Source organism: Pogona vitticeps, chromosome 3 (assembly GCF_051106095.1).
Source record: "Pogona vitticeps strain Pit_001003342236 chromosome 3, PviZW2.1, whole genome shotgun sequence".
Classification (NCBI taxonomy): Eukaryota; Metazoa; Chordata; class Lepidosauria; order Squamata; family Agamidae; genus Pogona; species Pogona vitticeps.
In genome coordinates this window covers 25,332,188-25,352,000 of record NC_135785.1, presented here as the reverse complement: position 1 = coordinate 25,352,000, position 19,813 = coordinate 25,332,188, and the positions used below count along the sequence as shown (strand labels likewise).

Genomic DNA, 19,813 nt, shown 5'->3' with positions numbered 1-19,813 from the left:
AAAATAGATTTTTTCATAGTATAATTCTAACCTAATATATTAATATTCATATACTAATGCATAATTATTGGGAGGGCTATAAATCAGCCACTACCAGATAAAATTTCAGGAGAAAAAAAATGTCAATACATTTTGAGTTTCATTTACTTTCTTAGATGTAAAAATGACCCTTCGTGTCTCCTTCCCCCAAAAAAGCCTCTTCAGCGAAGAACCCTTCTCCTCAAGCCCAAATAAACATCCCCCCCACTTTGTGACTCCCTTGTGGGTTAAAACCCCCAGTTTGGTAAACCATGCCTTAAAGACTAACTGATGTATTTTAACATGAGCTGCAAAGGACAGGTCCACTTTCTCAGATGTCTGAGGAAGAGGATTTATCCAGGAAAGCTCACATTAAAATATAGCTGTTAGTCTTTAAAATGCAGCAATGTTTTTGTCGTCTTTATTTTTTTTCCTGCCTGATAAAATGAATGAATTATTAAAAACCAGGGAATGTATTAAGAATGAATGAGGAAGTAACATCCTTTTGAACTCAATGAAATCTACTTTCCCATTAAACGTACTTCAGATTAATCTTTCATGCTTTTTTACATAGATAGATAAAATTCTGTCTTAAATTTCTGTTTTGAAAAACAGTGGGCTGTAGTTCAACAGAAGTCCTAATTCTTTACAGTTTTGAATAACAACCTATTGTGGAAAGAAAAAGAGAAGAAAGTGGAAAAAGAGTTGGCTGTTGCATGCTGCTTCATTTTGCCTGTTTAGTCTGCACACTTAATTAATGTCTGCCTAATGCTTGTGACATCTTAAAAGTTCAATTTTTAAAGGCATAACCAAATAATGCATTAATCAACACGGAGAGATTTTTATCTGAGTGTCTTAACGCACACAATCACCCTTATCCATCAGAGGAAGCTTAGGCAAGTTTCCCTACATAGATTTTCTTGCTGAATCAGGAGAAACTGGTTGTGCATTCAGCATTAATTTACTGCCTGTTCTCCAATCAGGGGCCACACATGTCATGCTTTGAAGAGCCTATCAACATTATTAAAACTGACCGCACCAAGATTGTCTATAAAGTATATTAAGAATTGGAGGAGGTGGAGAAGTGTAGCAAAGTTGGTTGTTGTGGGTTTTTCGGGCTTCTTGGCCGTGTTCTGAAGGTGGTTTTTCCTAACGTTTCGCCAGTCTCTGTGGCCGGCACAGTTGTTGTGACTCATTTTTACCAGTGTACGTGGGGCTAATGCGGAGGTTAATGCAGAAGCTTCAAATGGTGCAGAATGCGGCAGACAGATTACTTAGTGGAGTGAGAAAATTCCAGCATAACTCTCCCATTCTGGCTGCTTTGCCCATTCGTTTCTGCACTTCAAAGTGTTAATGATGACTTATAAAGCCCTAAACAGTTTAGGATCTCGATACAGTGGGGTCTTGACTTGAGAACTTAATCCGTATTGGAAGGTGGTTCTCAAGTCAAAAAGTTCTCAGGTCAAATCTGCATTTCACATAGGAATGCATTGAAAACCATTTGATCCGTATCTGCTCTTTTCCGTCCATAGAAACTAATGGGAAGCTGCTATTCTGCCTTCGACCACTAGAGGGGAATATTTTGTTTCTTTTTTTCTTAGGTCAAGAAAGGTTCAGGGAAGGCAGGGAAAATACGGTCCAGGCAGTACAAGTACCAGGCAGTCTGAAGACTGTCTCCCAATCCACTCTCTAAACGCTGGGAGGAGTGAGGAAGCAGACAGGCACCCTTTTCACTGGCCAACAGTTAATTGAAAGTTCCAATTTTGCACTTTCCCTGGCTCCCACGTGGTTTTTTTTTCAGTTCTTAACTCAAATCTAAGTACTTAAGTCAAGTCAATATTTTCCTATGAGAGTGGTTCTTAAGTCAAAATGTTCTTAACTCGAGCTGTTCTTAAGTCAAGACCCCACTGTACCTGGCAGAACGCCTTCTCCCACCTAGATCTACTTGAGTCTCTTGCCAGAGCCAGGAAAGATGACTGAGGGGCCTGATGCTGAAAGGCCCGAAAAGAAAAACAAGAAACCGGGCTTTCTCGGCGGTGGCCTCTTGACTTTGGAACAGCTTGCCACCAGAGATCTGCCTGGCACCCTCGCTGGGTGTTTTTAAGAGGCAATTAAAAACTTGGTTCTTTAGGCAGGCCTTCCCTCCCGCCAATTCTTGATTGTACTTTCTTGCTTTTGTTGTTTATTCTCCCATCTTGATCATGTTATTATTGTAGATTTTAATTGTTGTTTTATTTGTTTGTGCACAATATGTTGTGAGCCACCCTGAGTAGACTCCTGTCTAGAAGGGCGGGATATAAATCCAATAATAAATAAATAAACGAAAATAGTGTGCACTGTGTGACTCACGCTCACTTGAAAGGCCTTTAAACAAGATAATTTCAGTTGCCCCTATCCCCTTCTGTTTGCCCATCTTCTAGTTGCCATATTCATTTGCTTGTCCGTCTCTCCAGGATTGCTATACCAACCTTTATACTAAGACTCAAGGATACTGGAATATTTATATTATATTTGACTTTGCAGGATTGCACTAATCTTTTTTTATTCATCTTAATGCATACTGTAGAAACTATATTCTATGCTGATTTGTTTGTACTTCATGCCACTGAGATGAAGGATGTCATTGGAGACCCATTGATTTTTATGGTTTGTGAAGAGGAGCAGTGCCAACTGGATTGCACTCACATTCAGCTCCATATTGTCTGTTACTCTGAGCACTTTCAGCTTTTGATAACAATTCATAGTGATTATTACTGAAATATATAGGATACTTAAATGGGCAGAATTCCACAGGTCCCTGCCCCCCACGGATCTTACAGTTTTAACCAGAAGCTGACAAGGAAGAAGAGACAAGTGGAAGGGAGGAAAGCATGTCAGCCAGTGCCACTTTCATCTGCCTGAAGCAAGGTACATGGGGGAAATTAAAGCCTGCAGGTGACACAGATCATCTTTCTCCACAGCTTCCTTTAGAGGGATACAGAGAAGGCAAAATCATTTGCTTGAAGACGAAATAGATGAACATGTGATTAATAATCTCTTTTCAGAACAACTGAGTTGCATTAGCAGCACTGAATTCATCTTATTCATGATGAAGAAATCAGCACTTTTGCCACACAGCCATTTATTGCCCTCTTCACTCCACTGTTCTGCTCATCCTGGAGACATAAAGTGGAATGTCTAAAACTGTTTATTTTGAAAGACATAAGCAGCAGTGCTCCAAGAAATCGCAATGTTCTTTTCAGGATAACAGTCCCTCCCCTCCTTTCACATTACAGCTCGGTTTGTCCCCTTTCAATAAGTAATTTCAGTACTTTGGAACCTTATGGTATTTATTCTGAATAACAGTTTCATATTTCCAAGCACAGGTTGTAACTGCCAGGAAAAATAAAATTAATTTTTTCATTTCCTTCAGAGCCACTGTAACTAGGATCAGACTTCATGAAGGAAAAAAAGGAGGATTAGGATAAATAAAGGCTGGTGTAGCAACCCTGGAGCCAGCTTTTCAGCAGCATTATCAAAGTGTGGTTTAAAAGGCATAACGTTTAGGTATGCCATTGGAATCTTTCATTTGCTTATGGCTTGTCTTTTAATTAGAAAACTTGTTAATGTTTATCGTTTCAACTCTTCTCCCTTTGCTCACATTAGAACAATTTTCTTCTCTTTTCAGGAAGCTTTCTTATCTGATATCGGCCCTCCCTTCCCTCATTTCTTTGATTCCCATTGAATCCCAAACATTCTTAATATTTCTAAGAGCTGAGCAAAATATAAAGTCAGAATAGTTGCAGTGTGGTGGAGGACTTCTTTTATTGAAGTATGATGGGTTGTATCTGCTATGTTGTCTTTGATGTACATTTTGGTAATTTGATTATGAGTCTTGCCTTGGTGGCTTTTCGGGGAGAAGAATGTACACTTAACTTAGTTCAGTAAATTTTAAAATGCTCTGACGTGCTGTGTGGTAATTTAGGCTGGATATAGATTGCTATTTACTCTGCAGTGACTGTTGGTAGAAGAAAAGTTCACAAATTTATTGTGACATATTCACTCAGCTTGGATTGTTTGGTAGAAGACCTCTCTTTAGCTCACATAATTCTTCACTCCTTCCTGTCCCCTTCATGCTGTTCTTTGTGCTTTTTCCTGGCATCTAATATGTGGCCTTTCTTGTATGTCCAAGACAGGCTATTTTCCACCTCTCCATCATGTTGTATTACACGGTCAAGTTTCCTTACCTGCCCTCACTGGCTGCAGTTGCAGCCAAGCATAATTCTGAGAAGTTGATTTGCAAATAAAAGAGTGACTGATCACTAGGGGGATGATTTCTATGACACTTCATATTTTTTCTGCAACCTATGCTTGAATTTATGAGTGGGTTTGAACATGTTTATGAGTAGTATGACGAGAAAGGCAAAATTACTTATAAACATGTTTGAACTTGCTTATGTGTCCAAATGTAGGTTGCAGATAAAATGTGAAATGTACTGTAATAGAAATTCTCCCCCTACTGATCACTGTTGCAACAAAGAAGAGTTGCATGATGTTGCTAATGATAATTCAGTAGAACCTGTTTATTTAGTGACAGTATATATATCATTGAATGTTAGGTGCTTGAGATAACCAAGCATGACTGTTATCACCATCACAATCTGTATATAAACTTCTGGAAGAAACTGCCTCTATATGTTGGAAACAAGATGCTAAATTAAATGCACCTTTGCAGTGATCCAGCACTATGGTTGTTATTTCTTTCAAGAACATAGCTTTAGTTAAAGTCCTTGTCAGTATTTTCTTATTTTATATGTTTATATTGCATCTTTTTTTTCCTAACATGGAAAATAGGGTGACATACATGGATTTCCCAGGTATCCTTCCAGTTCATTCACAATTGAATAGTTAACTGTTTAACCTTAGCAAGATGTTTGCAGCATGCATCGAGACCATTCTATGACTATTGTTACAGTTTTAAGGTTCAGAAATAAAACATTTATAGGAGTCTGAAAAATATCTTGGCCTGACTTATTTTGCATGTGGCCAGTAGTAGTTTCTGCATATGTGAAAAAAAATCAGTATCTGTCAGATATACTTTTTCTTGTACAGAAAGGAATAATTGTTATTGTGGCAGGTGAATGTCCTGGGGTGATATTTCTCTGAGAGGGTAGGAGAAAAGCAGCACAGACTCCTGTGGGTAAGAGGAGTGCAGGAACACAAACAGAAACTTATGTGTACATTCCAGATCTATTTACTGCTGTTTGATGCTTCTATGTTATTCAGAATGAGAACAGTTTGAGATTGTGAATCAGTGACCAGAATTGTATTGGTGGTTAAGGGTTGCATATGGGAAATTTCATAAGTATTAGTGAAAAACTGCTCCTTCTTAATGTGGTCCTGAGCATATGTCTGCTTGCATGATTGGGTGCATGCTCAGGAGTGCAATCAGCATATCATTAATGAGCAGTAATTTGCACCTGTAACTTGATGTGATTTTTTTGTCATACAAATATAAATTCTGTCCATAGATATATCGGAGCAAACCCTGTGTACTTAAGTAAAATGATTTTTGCATTTCTGTTTTTTAAGCAAGAATTGGAGATTTAGTTTTGTGGCTTTCGGAAATGTTCATTTTTCCTAGACTCCTAGAGAAGAATTGGGGATTCTGAGAGTTGTAGTTTCAAAAAGTAACTTTTCCAAACTCTGACATGCTCACAGGTAGGAGCAATTAAAGATGTTGAGATGGGGACGCATGAATTACTGAAATGGAACTGTAAAAAAGATGAAGTACTGTAGTAGCAGAGCTGATGAACAAAACCTGCCTCTTTTCGCAAGAAACTCAAGTTTATCCAAACACATAATTGTGTGCTGAAATACATCCGCTGTAAGAAGATAATAATCTCACACCTTCCAAATGTCATCGTTTCTGTGTGACTCATAAGTGCCACGTGCAGCACATCACACTGCACACTGAAGTATTACTCTATTCATGGTTTTGGTGGACCGCAAATGTGGTTTTGTCAGGCAATGATTGTAACAATGCATTTATTTTAAGTGCTTGTTCTGTTGCTCACTTAGTTACAGATATACAGTAATTCTAGAATAAAATGACCTTTGAAATATAAAAGAGAAGTGTTTCCTCTAATTAAGTTAAGTAATGTGTGAAAATTGGAAAGGGAACATTTGGTAGCTTTCAATAATTTTCATCCAGGGTTGGAGGTTTGTCCTCACCCCATCTGGAAGCATGCTGCTCTGTTCTGTTCTCCTGTTATCGGTCTCTGCTGGTTGCAGCAACCAACAGTTAACAGATGGCAAAGAAGGCAGGGTGGATGACTAAAATATCACAACCCTTAGTGGAAGATACTGTTCCATGGTAGAAATGGCTTTTCTGCTTTAGCTCTTCAGCGTTCTGTTCAGTGCAACCACTGAACTGCAAATCAGTACAGCTAGCAAGAAAAGATAATGAAAGAGCTTCCCAAAACAGATTTTAATTGCAGGTGATCTTTGTTGGTTACAAGTAGCAAAATGCTACATGTAACCTAGAGCCAGATTTAATGACATGTGTAGTCCACATATTCTTGGACTACAACAACACCCCTCCTCATTGGCTGTGTTGGCTAAGGGCAACGGAAGTTGCAATCTGACAATAGAACAATGCATCCTCTACCCATTTTTGACAGTTGTAACAGTGGACAATACTGAGCTAGGCTGTCCAATGATTTGACTTATGCAGCTTCCAGTGTTTGATGAGCTTTTAATTTCTTTTCTAAATACATAGTTTCAAAATTTTTAATTAATATATTACTTTCAGTATAAGCAACATATATATTGTACCATTGTATTTTTTTAGATGTCCCGGGATCAGACAGTGTGTAAATATTGTGGAGTGAGTTATTTGATTCTTCATGAATTTACAGTGCTGGAAGAGAAAGTAAAAGCATTGGAAGAGAAGGTGAAGTTTTATGAAGGAAGCATTGAAAGGGAGAAAGCACTGCAAGAAAAACTTCAGCACCTAAGTCGAGAATTGGAACAGTGCACAGCAGCTAGTGAATCAAAAACAGAAAGGTTGGAACATGTTATTCATTTTTGTTTCTCAAATTAACATATTAATGTCAGTCAGAAGAACACAGGCTTTGACTGTTTTAGTAGAGTCAACTTGCAATAAATATAGTTTCTGGCTGAATTTCTTTTAATTAAACTCTAGATAGAACTATGTTTCAGAGGCTGGTGCTTGCTCTTTCATTTAGCACCAGTCAGTAAAATCATGGACAGGAGAGATGGAATTTTATCTTAAAGTTGCTTATCATTGGAGGTGAAACTTCAATATTAACAATTTTGCTTGCATTGAAATTTCTTTTCTTTTGTTGATGGCTGTGGGATCATGCCCTTCCAAGGATGGTGTGGGAGGTTTGCTCTTAACCCTGGGCAGAAACTTGCTACTTACACAGCTGAATTGGTTCTATAAAAACCATGATTCATAAATCAGAATTAAGGTCAAAATAGAGCTTTCCCTTTTCCAATAAAAATGGCCTTCTACTTTTCCTTGTTTGTTTTAGCCTGTGATTACTGTCTGATTTATATTCAGTCATGGTAGACACTAACCAGAACTTCCATACTAACCAGAACTTGAAAACCAGTATCTGAAATTGATTGACAAAGCCAGGTTAGGGGAAAGCTACTTAACATGAGCCATGGTTAGTATTAATGCAGATTAATGTCAACTGCATTAAGCAAAGATGTGGAAATATTTGTGAGAAAGATCAGGACTGGCTTCTGAGTTCTAAATCACTGTGTCAAGAAAGCCATTTTAATGCAGTATTGCTAAGAAATATGAATGTGCAGTTGTCATAGGTCTGAGAACAATTTCTTTAGAATACAATCATAAATCACATATACAATCATAAATCACATAAAACTGCATTGCAATGAAGACATTTCCACAGTTAATTATAATTAGAGGTGAATGTGGAGATGACTCTGGAGTGTTGTTCTTGTGCACATACCATGTTCCCCTGAAAATAAGACAGGGTCTTATATTAATTTTTGCTCCAAAAAAACGCATTAAGGCTTATTTTCAGGGGATGTTTTATTTTTTCCTGTACAACAATCTACATTTATTCAAATAAAGTCGTGTCATCTTCTTCTGGTTGCTGCACAATGGTGGAGGGTGGGGTTTCACTTAACTGGGGCTTATTTTGGGGGGTAGGGCTTATATTACGAGTATCCTGAAAAATAATACTAGGGCTTATTTTCAGGTTAAGTCTTATTTTCGGAAAACGGTACTAGCTATGACATATGCAGTCTTATCAAATTATACTCTTTGTAAAACTAAACAATGTGCAAGGTACTTTATCTGTATTATCTTCATTACCATTATAACAGCTTTGCAAATTAGAGTGGTTTTTGAGTAGCACTGTAGAAAGCCTTTCTTATCTAGATTTGCAGTGGAAAAATATTGATAATCTTTATCCCTACCCTCTTTATCCCTACCCGTCATTTAGTCTTGCCCCTGAACAATTTCTTGTTGCTGACCTTTCTGCTTTCACCTCCATTGTTGCTTACCTTTTTACATTCACCTTCATTAAGGTGGCAGTTGGTGTTTCAATCTAGATAAATAATAGCAGCCCAGAGCCTCTATTTGAGGAAGCATGGGTGGGATCTGATAAACGTCCAGGTCAGGGACTCCATTGTATTACAACCAAGACAGGAACAACAGTCCATCAAAACTCAGAAGGGAAAAGGTTAAAAAGAATAGAGTTGGGGCCTGTGTGGACAGTTTGAGGAAGTGCTTTGTATATACAAGATAAGGAGCTATTGAACTTTTAAATGCATTATATTCAGCATCCAGGTGTTCCCACTTAATTGAGCTGTGGACTTTTCTCCCAGATTACAAAGGGAGAACTCGGAGGTCCTTGATGCAAGTAACACCTGAAAGTGGAGGGTGGGTACAGGAAGATGTCTCTTTGGGTCATGCCTTTTGCCAGTGGACGTGGGAGTGTATGAGAACCCTAGTTTTCAGCAATTTAGCCATGAAGAGTTTGGTGTTATTTGATTGGGAGGAGTTTGCAGTTAAATCATTCTTGGAGTTATTATTCTGTTGTTAGCTATAGAAATACGAGGTTATCAGGCCTATATAATAGGCCTATGAAAATAGAAATGTCATAATATCTTGCTGGACTGTGGATCTGCATTTGTGTATGTTTACCATATGTCCAGGTATTGGAGACCTATTTTGTTTTTACCAGTTTGGAAGGTCTTGGGTTTGAGTCAAATGAGTCCAAAACTGTCATAAATGGCTGACATAATATTGTATCTGGAGCAGATTGTATAGTCTATTCTATTCTTGCTGATGGTACTGTTTGGGAAGCAGATTGTTTGGCTATTTATTTATTTATTTACAAGATGTTTAGCTGCACCATTACCAGTGGTCTCTGAGCGGCGATTTAGAAGGTATATTTGTAGAATGACTGCATGAAATAAAATTAGTGTCTTAAAGCTCATATTCACATTGTTAAGATGCAGTGGAAGCTTGAATTTCATGCTTATGTTACTATGGAAAGATGCTTGTCAATTGACACCGTTGCTCAGGTTTCTTAATCAGGAAAATGTATCTTAATTCTAACATGCAGACATATACTTCTGCGAATTGTAGCCTACTTTATCAGCTACTCAAACTGTTATACTTGGCATGAAATCCATCATTCCATTTATCTATCAAAGTGAGCTTCAATCTGTGTAAATAAACTGATACAACGTGTTAAGTTTTAGTTCTTGTAAAGCCAAAAAATTGTTTTTGCTTCAACAGACTGACCCTGGAAAGCTTTTTATTCATAATTTTCTAGTTATTAATCTCTGGGCCCTGTAAGGTAAAGGTAAAGGTTCCCCTTGACATTTAGTCTAGTCGTGGCCGACTCTAGGGGATGGTGCTCATCCCGGTTTCCAAGCCGTAGTGCCAACATTTTGCCCGTAGACAATCTTCCGTGGTCACGTGGCCAGCGCGACTAGACATGGAACGCCGTTACCTTCCCACCGTGATGGTACCTATTTATCAACTAGCATTTTTACGTGCTTTCAAACAGCTAGGTTGGTCCAGAAGGCACATGTAAATTAAACATGTAATCTGAAAGCTGGACGAAGGGAGTCTCGTGCCTGACAACCCTAGACTAAAGGATGTGACATTCCTTTCCAATATTTTTCACTGTGATAAGACAGAACTTGCTCAAAGCTAAAGACAGACATATGACAACTGATATGTGGTTTGTTATGAATCATCATGAAGAATAACTAGGTAGAAGAAACGAACAAAAACTATCATAGGTAGTTGGAACACAGAAAGGAAGTTTTCAAAAGTTTGGTCAAATTAAATATGAGATTCTGACTTGGCAAGTTCTGAGTGAAATTTATTTTGTACAGGTTTGGTTTCTATGCTTCACATGTGGCTGAATGAGAATCCTTATTTATTTATGTTTTTATTTATTGACCTCCCCATTTGTGTGATGAACTATTCTGAGCAGTTCACAACAAGCAAAATAACATAAATAAAGTAGGATTATTATCAGCACAAAATAAGGTGTGGGATGTTAGATTAGGAGCATTAGACCACTACGGCATGCACAACCAGCCATTTATGATACTTAGTGCACCTCAGTTGGAATTTACACACACATACACAAACACACAAGAACATATACCTTTATTTCTAGTCCTACTAGTTTTCATTTCAGTTAACAGTCTGCCTAATGTATGCAAAGCTAATGGGTTGTGTTACAACAGTTTCCTGTACTGCCTAGGTCCTGTTCAGAAAGAAAGAAAATTCCCAGCTAGCACTGGGGCAGGAACAGGAAACGTGGGTGGAGCTAGACCTAGATAAGCTTTCCAGTTTTCCTGTTGAGGCCTTTTCTCACAGATGAACCATATTTAGGTGTCTTTAAGGTGTGCGTAAGATAAACACCCAGTATGAGCAATTGTGAGAGGCATAGTTCAAGAAACTGAACAATAATGAGAAAGTACGGGAACTCTACTCTGCAAGCTCTGGCTAACTGTTTAAGATGTAAAAAAATCCAGGCTGTGTTTTGCATTTCTTTGAATCTCATGGGGTCTCTTTTCCTATCCTGTCATTTCCACAAATACGCTAATTATATTGCATGGTTTTGAAAGGAGCAAAAAGTTACTTTCCTTTGGGACAGCCAAATCCAATAAAATTAATTTTTACCCCTAGCTGTACTGCAGCATCAACTGATACATGTTGAGAGACATTTTCTTCAGAAGAAATGAAGTTTGCCATCGCTGTTAGTTGAGCAGCTGGTTCTACACTCATGAGGATTATGGATGTTCATTTATTCAACAGTCCCCCTCCCCCACTCTGTTCTGTTCTATTTCAAGACATTTGGTGTTTCCAAGCTATTTGTGATACAGGAGGGGAACTGTTGGAAACAAAAGCAGAAATCTCACTGGCCTTAGTTATTCTGCAGTAGGATCATAACCATGTACCACGTCTGCTTTACTAAAAGAAAGAAAGAAAAACAACCTCCAGACGCTTTGTGTATCACTAGTTTGTCAACAAAAGTGAAAATGATGATCACTCAAATCCTGTATTGTGGCTGTTAACCATTTTAACTGCCTTGGGGGAGGATCATTGATTCTTCTGAGAGAATGCCTCCTAGGCTTTTCTTATTCCATGTCATTCTTCTTGTCAGCACTGGTTATCAAGATGCCACACAATGCCTCTCTCAGTCTGCTGATTTTTTCCTGTTCTCAGCATATGACCATGTGCTATCTGTGATAGCAAGATGTTCAGTTTCACAGTTTATGTGAAAAGTACAAGTGCAGAAGGGATCGCCATGTTCTTAGTTCTTATTTTCCCCCGTTCTCTTAGTGCCCAGAGTTAATTTTTCATGGAGTTTAGTATATTTTCATGGTTTCCAATTACCCAAGGGACAAATATTTCATTTTATGGTTTGAATTTCAATGGAAAAAATCCAGTCAGAAGGAGGTGGTTGTCTTGTACATCGTGAGCATACTTGTCTACTCCTCCGTTAAAAAAATCTAGTTATAATTGTTTATGCCTCAGAGCTTTATGTTTTTATGTGTATTATCCTGGCTTATTCCCTTGAGTATTTTCATGGCCTTAAAGTATAAAGCTAGACCGACTATGGCTTGGTCTAGTCCACCACAGTGACAGATCAGACATGTATGGGGAGACCAATAGGCTAAGTGAGTGCAGTGGTATCCTTGGCTTGCCTTTGCAACCCTTGGTGTTAAAAGACTTTAGAGGCAATATATAGCCATCAAACTAGTAGTCAGAGTAGCAAAACTAGCAGGTTGAAAACGTTGCAGAACAATCCTTGCCCAACCACACTTGAAACAGAAAGAAACTGAATAACTAACACAGGATCTTTAATTTTTAACATGAATCATTTTTGGATTCTTTTAACCAAAAATGTTTGGTTAAACTTTTTAAAACCACTTCCTTTTCCTTTGTTAATTTTTTTTTTTACCAACACACTATACCTGAATCATCTTCTCTCCTCCCTGGTTGTGTGAGTCCAAGGTGAAAAAGCTCTATGGATTCATGGGGACCATTTTTTTTCCAGTGGTGGCACCAACTTCCTCCAAATGAAACTAAAATTAATTAGAAAACTATTTTCCCTTTGAAAATCTTTTGGTGTTTTGTTGAAACAAAATGTGAGGAGTGCCTTGATTTAAAAAAGAACCTGATCCCCGGAGGTGCAGGTGTTTTGTTTTTGTTTTTGAAAAAAAATGGGCACTACAATAGTAGCCTTGTGGGAACCACATGTTCAGGCTGCATTATTCCCATCCCTGCTTTAATGGCAGGGTGGATAAAAAGCAATATTTTTAAAAAATTCAAATTGATTTAAATTTTGAAAAATATCTTTTTAGTTAAAATTGTCAATTTTTAAATTTAAATCATGATTTAAATTGTGGTTTAAATCAATTTGATTTAAATCAAATACACCTTAGTGGCTTCTTAGTTATATTTCCACTGAACTGCTTCACTGAACTGTTTTACATGTACAATAATCCTTGAGCATAGCAACCGCAACAAACCATGTGTTTGTTTTTCCTCAGTCATACTTCAGAATGCTGAAAGAAATATGTATTTGCTTATTGTAGTAAATGGAGTTTAGTGCCATAAATGTCAGGAATGCTTCTCTAGAGGTAACTTATCACATTGGTTTTTCACTGTATACACATGGATAATTATGGCATATCCATGCTTCATACAAACTGGAAGAGCTCTCTCTCCTTTCCAACTATTTCCTGGATGTATTAATTTGCCACCACAGGGAAACGAGGGAAAGCTTTCTTTCTCTCTCTTCCCCCACCCCCCAGAGTGACAGAGGTTTTTAGTTTGCTACCTTTTCTTCTCTCTCTTTCTCTCTCTCTCTCTCTTTCTCTCTCTGTGCTGCAAGGTCAGAAGACCAACAGTCGTAAGATTGAATCCACGTGATGGAGTGAGCTCCCGTCGCTTGTCCCAGCTCCTGCCAACCTAGCAGTTCAAAAGCATGTAAAAATAGCAGTAGATAAATAGGTACCACCACGGGAAGGTAATGGCGTTCCGTGTCTAGTTCTGCCAGCCACGTGACCACGGAAACTGTCTACAGACAAACGCTGGCTCTACAGCTTGGAAACGGGGATGAGCACCACGCCCTAGAGTCAGACACATCTGGACTAAATGTCAAGGGGAATCTTTACCTTTACTAGCTAATTAGTTTCTATCTTTGATAAGATATGTATGAAGACATGGTGGGAGCAGTACTGTGGTGTGTTTATGTCCATACATTTATCTGTTTAATAATTCCCAGGCTCTAGCAGTGTCTAGGAAAGCTAGGTCTGAATAGATCCTTCATTATCAGACTATCAATTCTGATGGATATTAATGCTTGCTAGAGCTGGACCGGCCTGAGTAGGCACAATTTATTGGTCTAATTGCAATTTTTAGGGGATGTGGTGGCGCTGTAGGCTAAACTGCAGAAGCCTTTGTATGCTGCAGGGTCAGAAGACCAGCAGTCGTAAGATCGAATCCACTCAACGGAGTGAGCTCCCATCACTTTGTTTCAGCTCCTCGCCAACCTAGCAGTTTGAAAACATGCAAATGCAAGTACATAAATAGGTACTACCGCGGTGGGAAGGTAACAGCGTTCCGTGCCTAAGTCGTGCTGGCCACGTGACAACGGAAACTGTCTTGGGACAAAACACTGGCTCTACGGCTTGGAAACAGGAATGAGCACTGCCCCCTAGAGTCGGACACGACTGACTAAATGTCAAGGGAACCTTTACCTAATTGCAATTTAGGGCAGGCAGACTAAAAATGAGGGAGACTCACAATGAGGACAAATGACACATCTGTTCAGACTCTATTACGTTTTATTTTAGGGTTCAGATTTTTAAATGAATATGATACATTTCTTTGAGATCAAAGAACAAATGCATGCATGTGTTTATTTGAAAATACAAACATGTCCAAAGGGTCATACAAAAATGTTGTAAATGAATTAAATGCATTGGAATGATTCAGTAGTAAGTAAAGAAACAGAGCAGCAAAAAGATAAAAAAGCGATTCTCATATTTCTAATGTTGAACTGAGAAAATGAGTGCTGAAACTAAGTACTGTAGTCTAAATGCAGCCTTTCTGTTGTGTAGGGAGAATATGCAACATTTTGCTACAGATCCCATTTTTCTCTTCACCAGTGACTGAGGGTCAGTTTGGAAGCAAAATTAAGACAGGGGTTTCTGCATATTTGTGTGATACTATAGGTGGGAAGATTGACAAATTTAAAGAAAACTGTATTCTTGAAGGCTTTCACGGCCGGAATCCGATGATTGTAGGTTTTTGGGGCTGTCTGACCATGTTCTTGAGGTTTTTCTTCCTAACGTTTCGCCAGTCTCTGTGGCTCTGAAGATGCCGACCACAGAGACTGGCAAAACGTTAGGAAGAAAAACCTCAAGAACACAGTCAGACAGCCCCAAAAACCTACAACAACCATTAAAGAAAATTATTTAATAAAACATCTTAAAATCTGCCTCACAACAACCTTTGAGTTTACAGAATGCAGATGGCATCAGAGTTTATAAAGAGAAGGGAGGAGGCAATGCAAAGAGGACTGTCACTGGCATTCTCTTTAGGTCACGTGGCTGTCTCAATGTTCCAGTATCCCCCATTTCTGTTGAACATGGAAGTCAAGAAGGTGGTCCTTACATGTAAGAAGGTGGTCTTCCACTGTCACTGGAATTCTGATTATGCAGAGTTGTAGCTTTAGAAGTGTGTGCTGTTTCCCTGCCTTTACCATGGTGGTTTGTATCTGCTTTCAAGTAATTTGCAATTTTTATTGATCTTATGAATTAATGACCTCCAAAGATCCCATCAATCTAAAAGCCTTGGTTTCCTTTATTAAGTCAGTTGCCCTCGTGCTGAGTCTTCGTCTCTCCCTCCAACTTTTCCTAGCATTAGTGTCATTTGCCCACTATTTACCAATAGACTTGGAGCTACACAGCAAATTAATCGGGTGAAAAAACAATGGCAGTATTTTATTTTTATTTTATTTATATCCCGCCTATCTTGTCAATTAAGACCACTCTTAATAGTACTTTTTTATTACTGCATTGCAAGCAAAAACAAAACAAAAACACCCGAAACAAACCATACTGTGCACAGCTGTAAAAGTTTTACACTAGTGAAGAAAGGTGGTGGGTAAAAACTATTCAGAAGGACAGGAGTTCAGAGGAGTGCAACAAAGGTGATCAGGAGACTGGAAACCAAGCCCTGTGAGGAAAGAGTCTGGGCACGTTTAACCTTGAGAAAAGTAGATTGAGGGAAGATATGATACTATGATAGCACTTATTAAATACGTAAATACTTAAGTATTTAAATATTTAAAATGTAGGGATACAGAGGAGGGGCAGGATCTGTTCTCAGTAATCCCAAAGTGCAGGACATGTAATAATGTGCTCAGGCTACAGGAAGCCAGATTTAGGCTGAATATCAGGAAAACCTTAACTGTTAGAGCAGTATGACAATGGAATGAATTATTTTGGGAGGTGGTTAGTGCTTCAACACAGGCATTCAAGAGAAAATTGGATAACCATCTGTCAGATCTGCTTTGATTTGTATTCCTCCATTGAGTAGGGGATCAGACGTGATGGCCTTATAGTCCCCTTCCAACTCTATGATTCTATAATTCTATGACATATATGCTTTTTTTAGATCAAATCAAACTTGAATTCTCCCTGGAAGCTAAAACCATTAAGTTGTCTATCACACTTCGGAGATAGCATGAGAAGAGAGGACTCAGTGAAAAAGAACATAATACTAGGAAGGTGGAAGGCAGTAGGAAAAGAGAAGGACTTAGCATGAGCTGTATTGATTCAATAAAGCAGGGCTGTTAAAGGATAGAACCTTTTGGAGGTCATAATTCATAGGGTTACCATGTCCACTTTCTCATATACAATCATGGACAAATATATGGCACCCTTGCAATTCTGTCAAAAAATGCAACCGTTCTCTCAGAAAATTGTTGCAGTTGCAAATGTTTTGGTACTCGCATGTTCATTTCTTTGGTTTGCGTTGGAACAATACAAAAACAGAGAAGAAAAGTCAAATGTGATACAATTCCACACAGAAACCCAAAAATGCACTGGGCACAATTATTGGCACCTTTAACTTAATATTTGGTAGCACCCCCTTTGGAAAAAAAATAACTGGAATCAATTGCTTTCTGTAACCATGAATGAGTTTCTTACACTTCTCTACTGGAATTTAGGATCACTCTTCTTTTGCAAACTGCTCCAGGCCTTCCCGCTTCATGAATTGTTGCCTTGTCGTGGCGAAGGGGCTTGAGTAATTCAGAGAAGCTATGGTCTATGGCATCCAGGGACACCCAAGATGGACAGGTCATAGTGGACAGTTCTGACTAAACGTGACCCACCTGGAGCAGGAACTGGCAAGCCCCTCCAGTATCTTTGCCAAGAAACCCCATCAACAGAAACAAAAGGCTAAAAGATATGATGCTGGAAGATGAGCCCATCAGGTTGGAAAGTTACAGAAAATTGAATGCAGACTTCCAAAGAATAGCAAGGAGAGACAAGAGGGCCTTCTTAAACGAACAGTGCAAAGAAATAGAGGACAAGAATAGAAAGGGAAAAACCAGAGATCTATTCAAGAAAATTTGAGATATTAAAGGAACATTTTGTGCAAAGAAGGACATGATAAAGGACAAAAATGGTACGGACCTAACAGAAGCAGAAGACATCAAGAAGAGATGGAAAGAATACACAGAGGAATTATACCAGAAAGATCTGGATGTCCCGGACAACCCAGATAGTGTGGTTGCTGACCTTGAGCCAGACATCCTGGAGAATGAAGTGGGCCTTAGAAAGCACAGCTAACAATAATGGTGATGGCATTCCAATCGAACTATTTAAAATCTTAAAAGATGACACTGTTAAGGTGCTATACTCAATATGCCAGCAAGGATTGGAAAAGATCAGTCTACATCCGAATCCCAAAGAAGGGGAGTGCCAAAGAATGCTCCAACTACCGTACAATTGTCCTCATTTCACACGCTAGCAAGGTTATGCTCAAAATCCTACAAGGTAGGCTTCAACAGTATGTGGACCGAGAACTCCCAGAAGTACAAGCGGCAGAGGAACTAGAGACCAAATTGCTAACATGCACTGGATTATGGAGAAAGCCAGAGAGTGCCAGAAAAACATCTACAGTACTTTTGCTTCATTGACTATGCAAAACCCTTTGACTATGTGGACCACAACAAACTATGACAAGTTCTTAAAGAAATGGGAGTGCTTGACCACTTTATCTATCTCCTGAGAAAACTATATGTGAGACAGGAAGCAACAGCTAGAACTGGATATGGAACAACTGATTGGTTCAAAATTGGGAAAGGAGTACGACAAAGCTGTAACTTGTCTCCCTGCTTATTTAACTTATATGCAGAATACATCATGTGAAAGGCAGGACTGGATGAATCCCAAATCAGAATTAAGATTGCCGGAAGAAATATCAACAACCTCCGATATGCAGATGCTACCACTCTGATGGCAGAAAGTGAGGAGAAATTAAAGAACTTCTTGATGAGGGTGAAAGAGGAGAGTGCAAAAAATGATCTGAGGCTTAACATTAAAAAAAACCCTAAGATCATGGCCTCTGGCTGCATCACCTCCTGGCAAATAGAAGGGGAAGATATGGAGGCAGTGACAGATTTTACCTTCTTGGGCTACATGATCACTGCAGATGGTGACAGCAGCCACAAAATCAGAATACGCCTTGGGAGGAAAGCAATGACAAACCTAGACAGCATCTTAAAAAGCAGACATCACCTTGCTGACAAAAGGTCTGCATAGTCAAAGCTATGGTTTTTCCTATAGTGATGTATGGAAGTGAGAGCTGGACCATAAAGAAGGCTGACTGTCGAAGAATTGATGCTTTTGAATTGTGGTGCTGGAGGAGAGTCCTAAGAGTCCCCTGGACTGCAAGGAGAACAAAAGTATCCATTTTGAAGGAAATCAACCCTGAGTGCTCACTGGAAGGACAGATCCTGAAGCTGAGGCTCCAATACTTTGGTCATCTCATGAGAAGAGAAGACTCCTTGGAAAAGACTCTGATGTTGGGAAAGTGTGAAGGCAAGAGAAGGGGACGACAGAGGACGAGATGGTTGGACAGTGTCACCGAAGCGACCAACATGAATTTGACCCAACTCCGGGAGGCAGTGGAAGACAGGAGAGCCTGGCGTGCTCTGGTCTATGGGGTTATGAAGAGTCGGACATGACTAAATGACTAAGCAACATCAACCAGGGCCTTCAGATTGGAAGGATGCCTTCTCCCAACTGCTGTTTTGAGATCTCTCCACAGGTGTTCTATGGGATTCAGATCTGGACTCATTGCTGGCCATCTCAGAACTCTCCAGTGCTTTGTAACCATTTCTGAGTGCTTTTTGAAGTGTGTTTCTGGTCATTGTCCTGTTGGAAGACCCATGACCTCTGGTGGAGACTCAGCTTTCTGACACTGGCCACTATGTTGCGCCCCCAAATTCTTTGGTAATCATCAGATTACATGATACAGTTCACACAGTCAAGGCATCCAGTACCAGAAACAGTAAAGCAACCCCAAAACATCTTTGAATCTCCACCATGTTTGACTGTAAAGACTGTGTTCTTTTCTTTGAATGACTCAGTTCTTTTTCTGTAAACAGTGCCATGATGTCCTTGACCAGAAAGCTCTACTTTTGTCTCATCTGTCCACAGTAAGTTCTCCCACAAGGGTTGTGGTTTTGTAACATAGGTTTTGGCATACTCCAGTCTTGCTTTTTTATGTTTTTGTTTCAGCAGTGGTGTCCTCCTGGGTGTCCTTCCACATTGTCCCTTTTCATTCAGATGGCGACGGATAGTGTGAGCTGACACTGTTGTACCCTGTGTCTGCAGATCAGCTTGAATTTGTTGGGAAGTTAATCTGGGTTCTGTATCCACCATTTTTCAGTAATTGTGCTCTTCCGTTACCTTACAGTGCCATGGGCTGTAAACCTCTTGATGATATCGCACACAGTAGACACAGGAACATTAAGATATCTGGAGATGGACTTGTGGCCTTGAGATTGTGTATGTTTTTCCACAAATTTTTATCTCAAATCCACAGGCAACTCTTTACACATCATACTTTTCTCCATCTTAACTGGTTGCAAGTGTGGTTACTAAACCAAAGAAATGAACATGTGAGTACGAAAAGATTTGCAACTGCAACAATTTTCTGAGAGAAGGGTTGCATTTTCTGCAAGAATTG

General features: G+C 39.1%; 1 protein-coding gene across 6 annotated transcripts in view; it reads left to right on the top strand.

Annotated features, from left to right (window-relative positions):
- LEKR1 (leucine, glutamate and lysine rich 1) overlaps window positions 1-19,813 on the top strand; it is an 80,284-nt gene that overhangs the window by 5,956 nt on the left and 54,515 nt on the right. The window contains exons 1-3 of one of the 6 annotated variants that reach the window (XM_078389070.1): window positions 2,909-2,925; window positions 6,851-7,065; window positions 19,230-19,280. In XM_078389070.1, the coding sequence (XP_078245196.1) occupies window positions 6,851-7,065; window positions 19,230-19,280 (266 nt within the window). In that variant the 5' untranslated portion in view covers window positions 2,909-2,925. Of the gene's footprint in view, window positions 1-2,908; window positions 2,926-3,443; window positions 3,565-6,850; window positions 7,066-19,229; window positions 19,746-19,813 lie in introns of those variants that run through there. The other 5 variants (XM_078389068.1, XM_072996109.2, XM_078389071.1 and 2 more) reach the window with 5 other exon arrangements.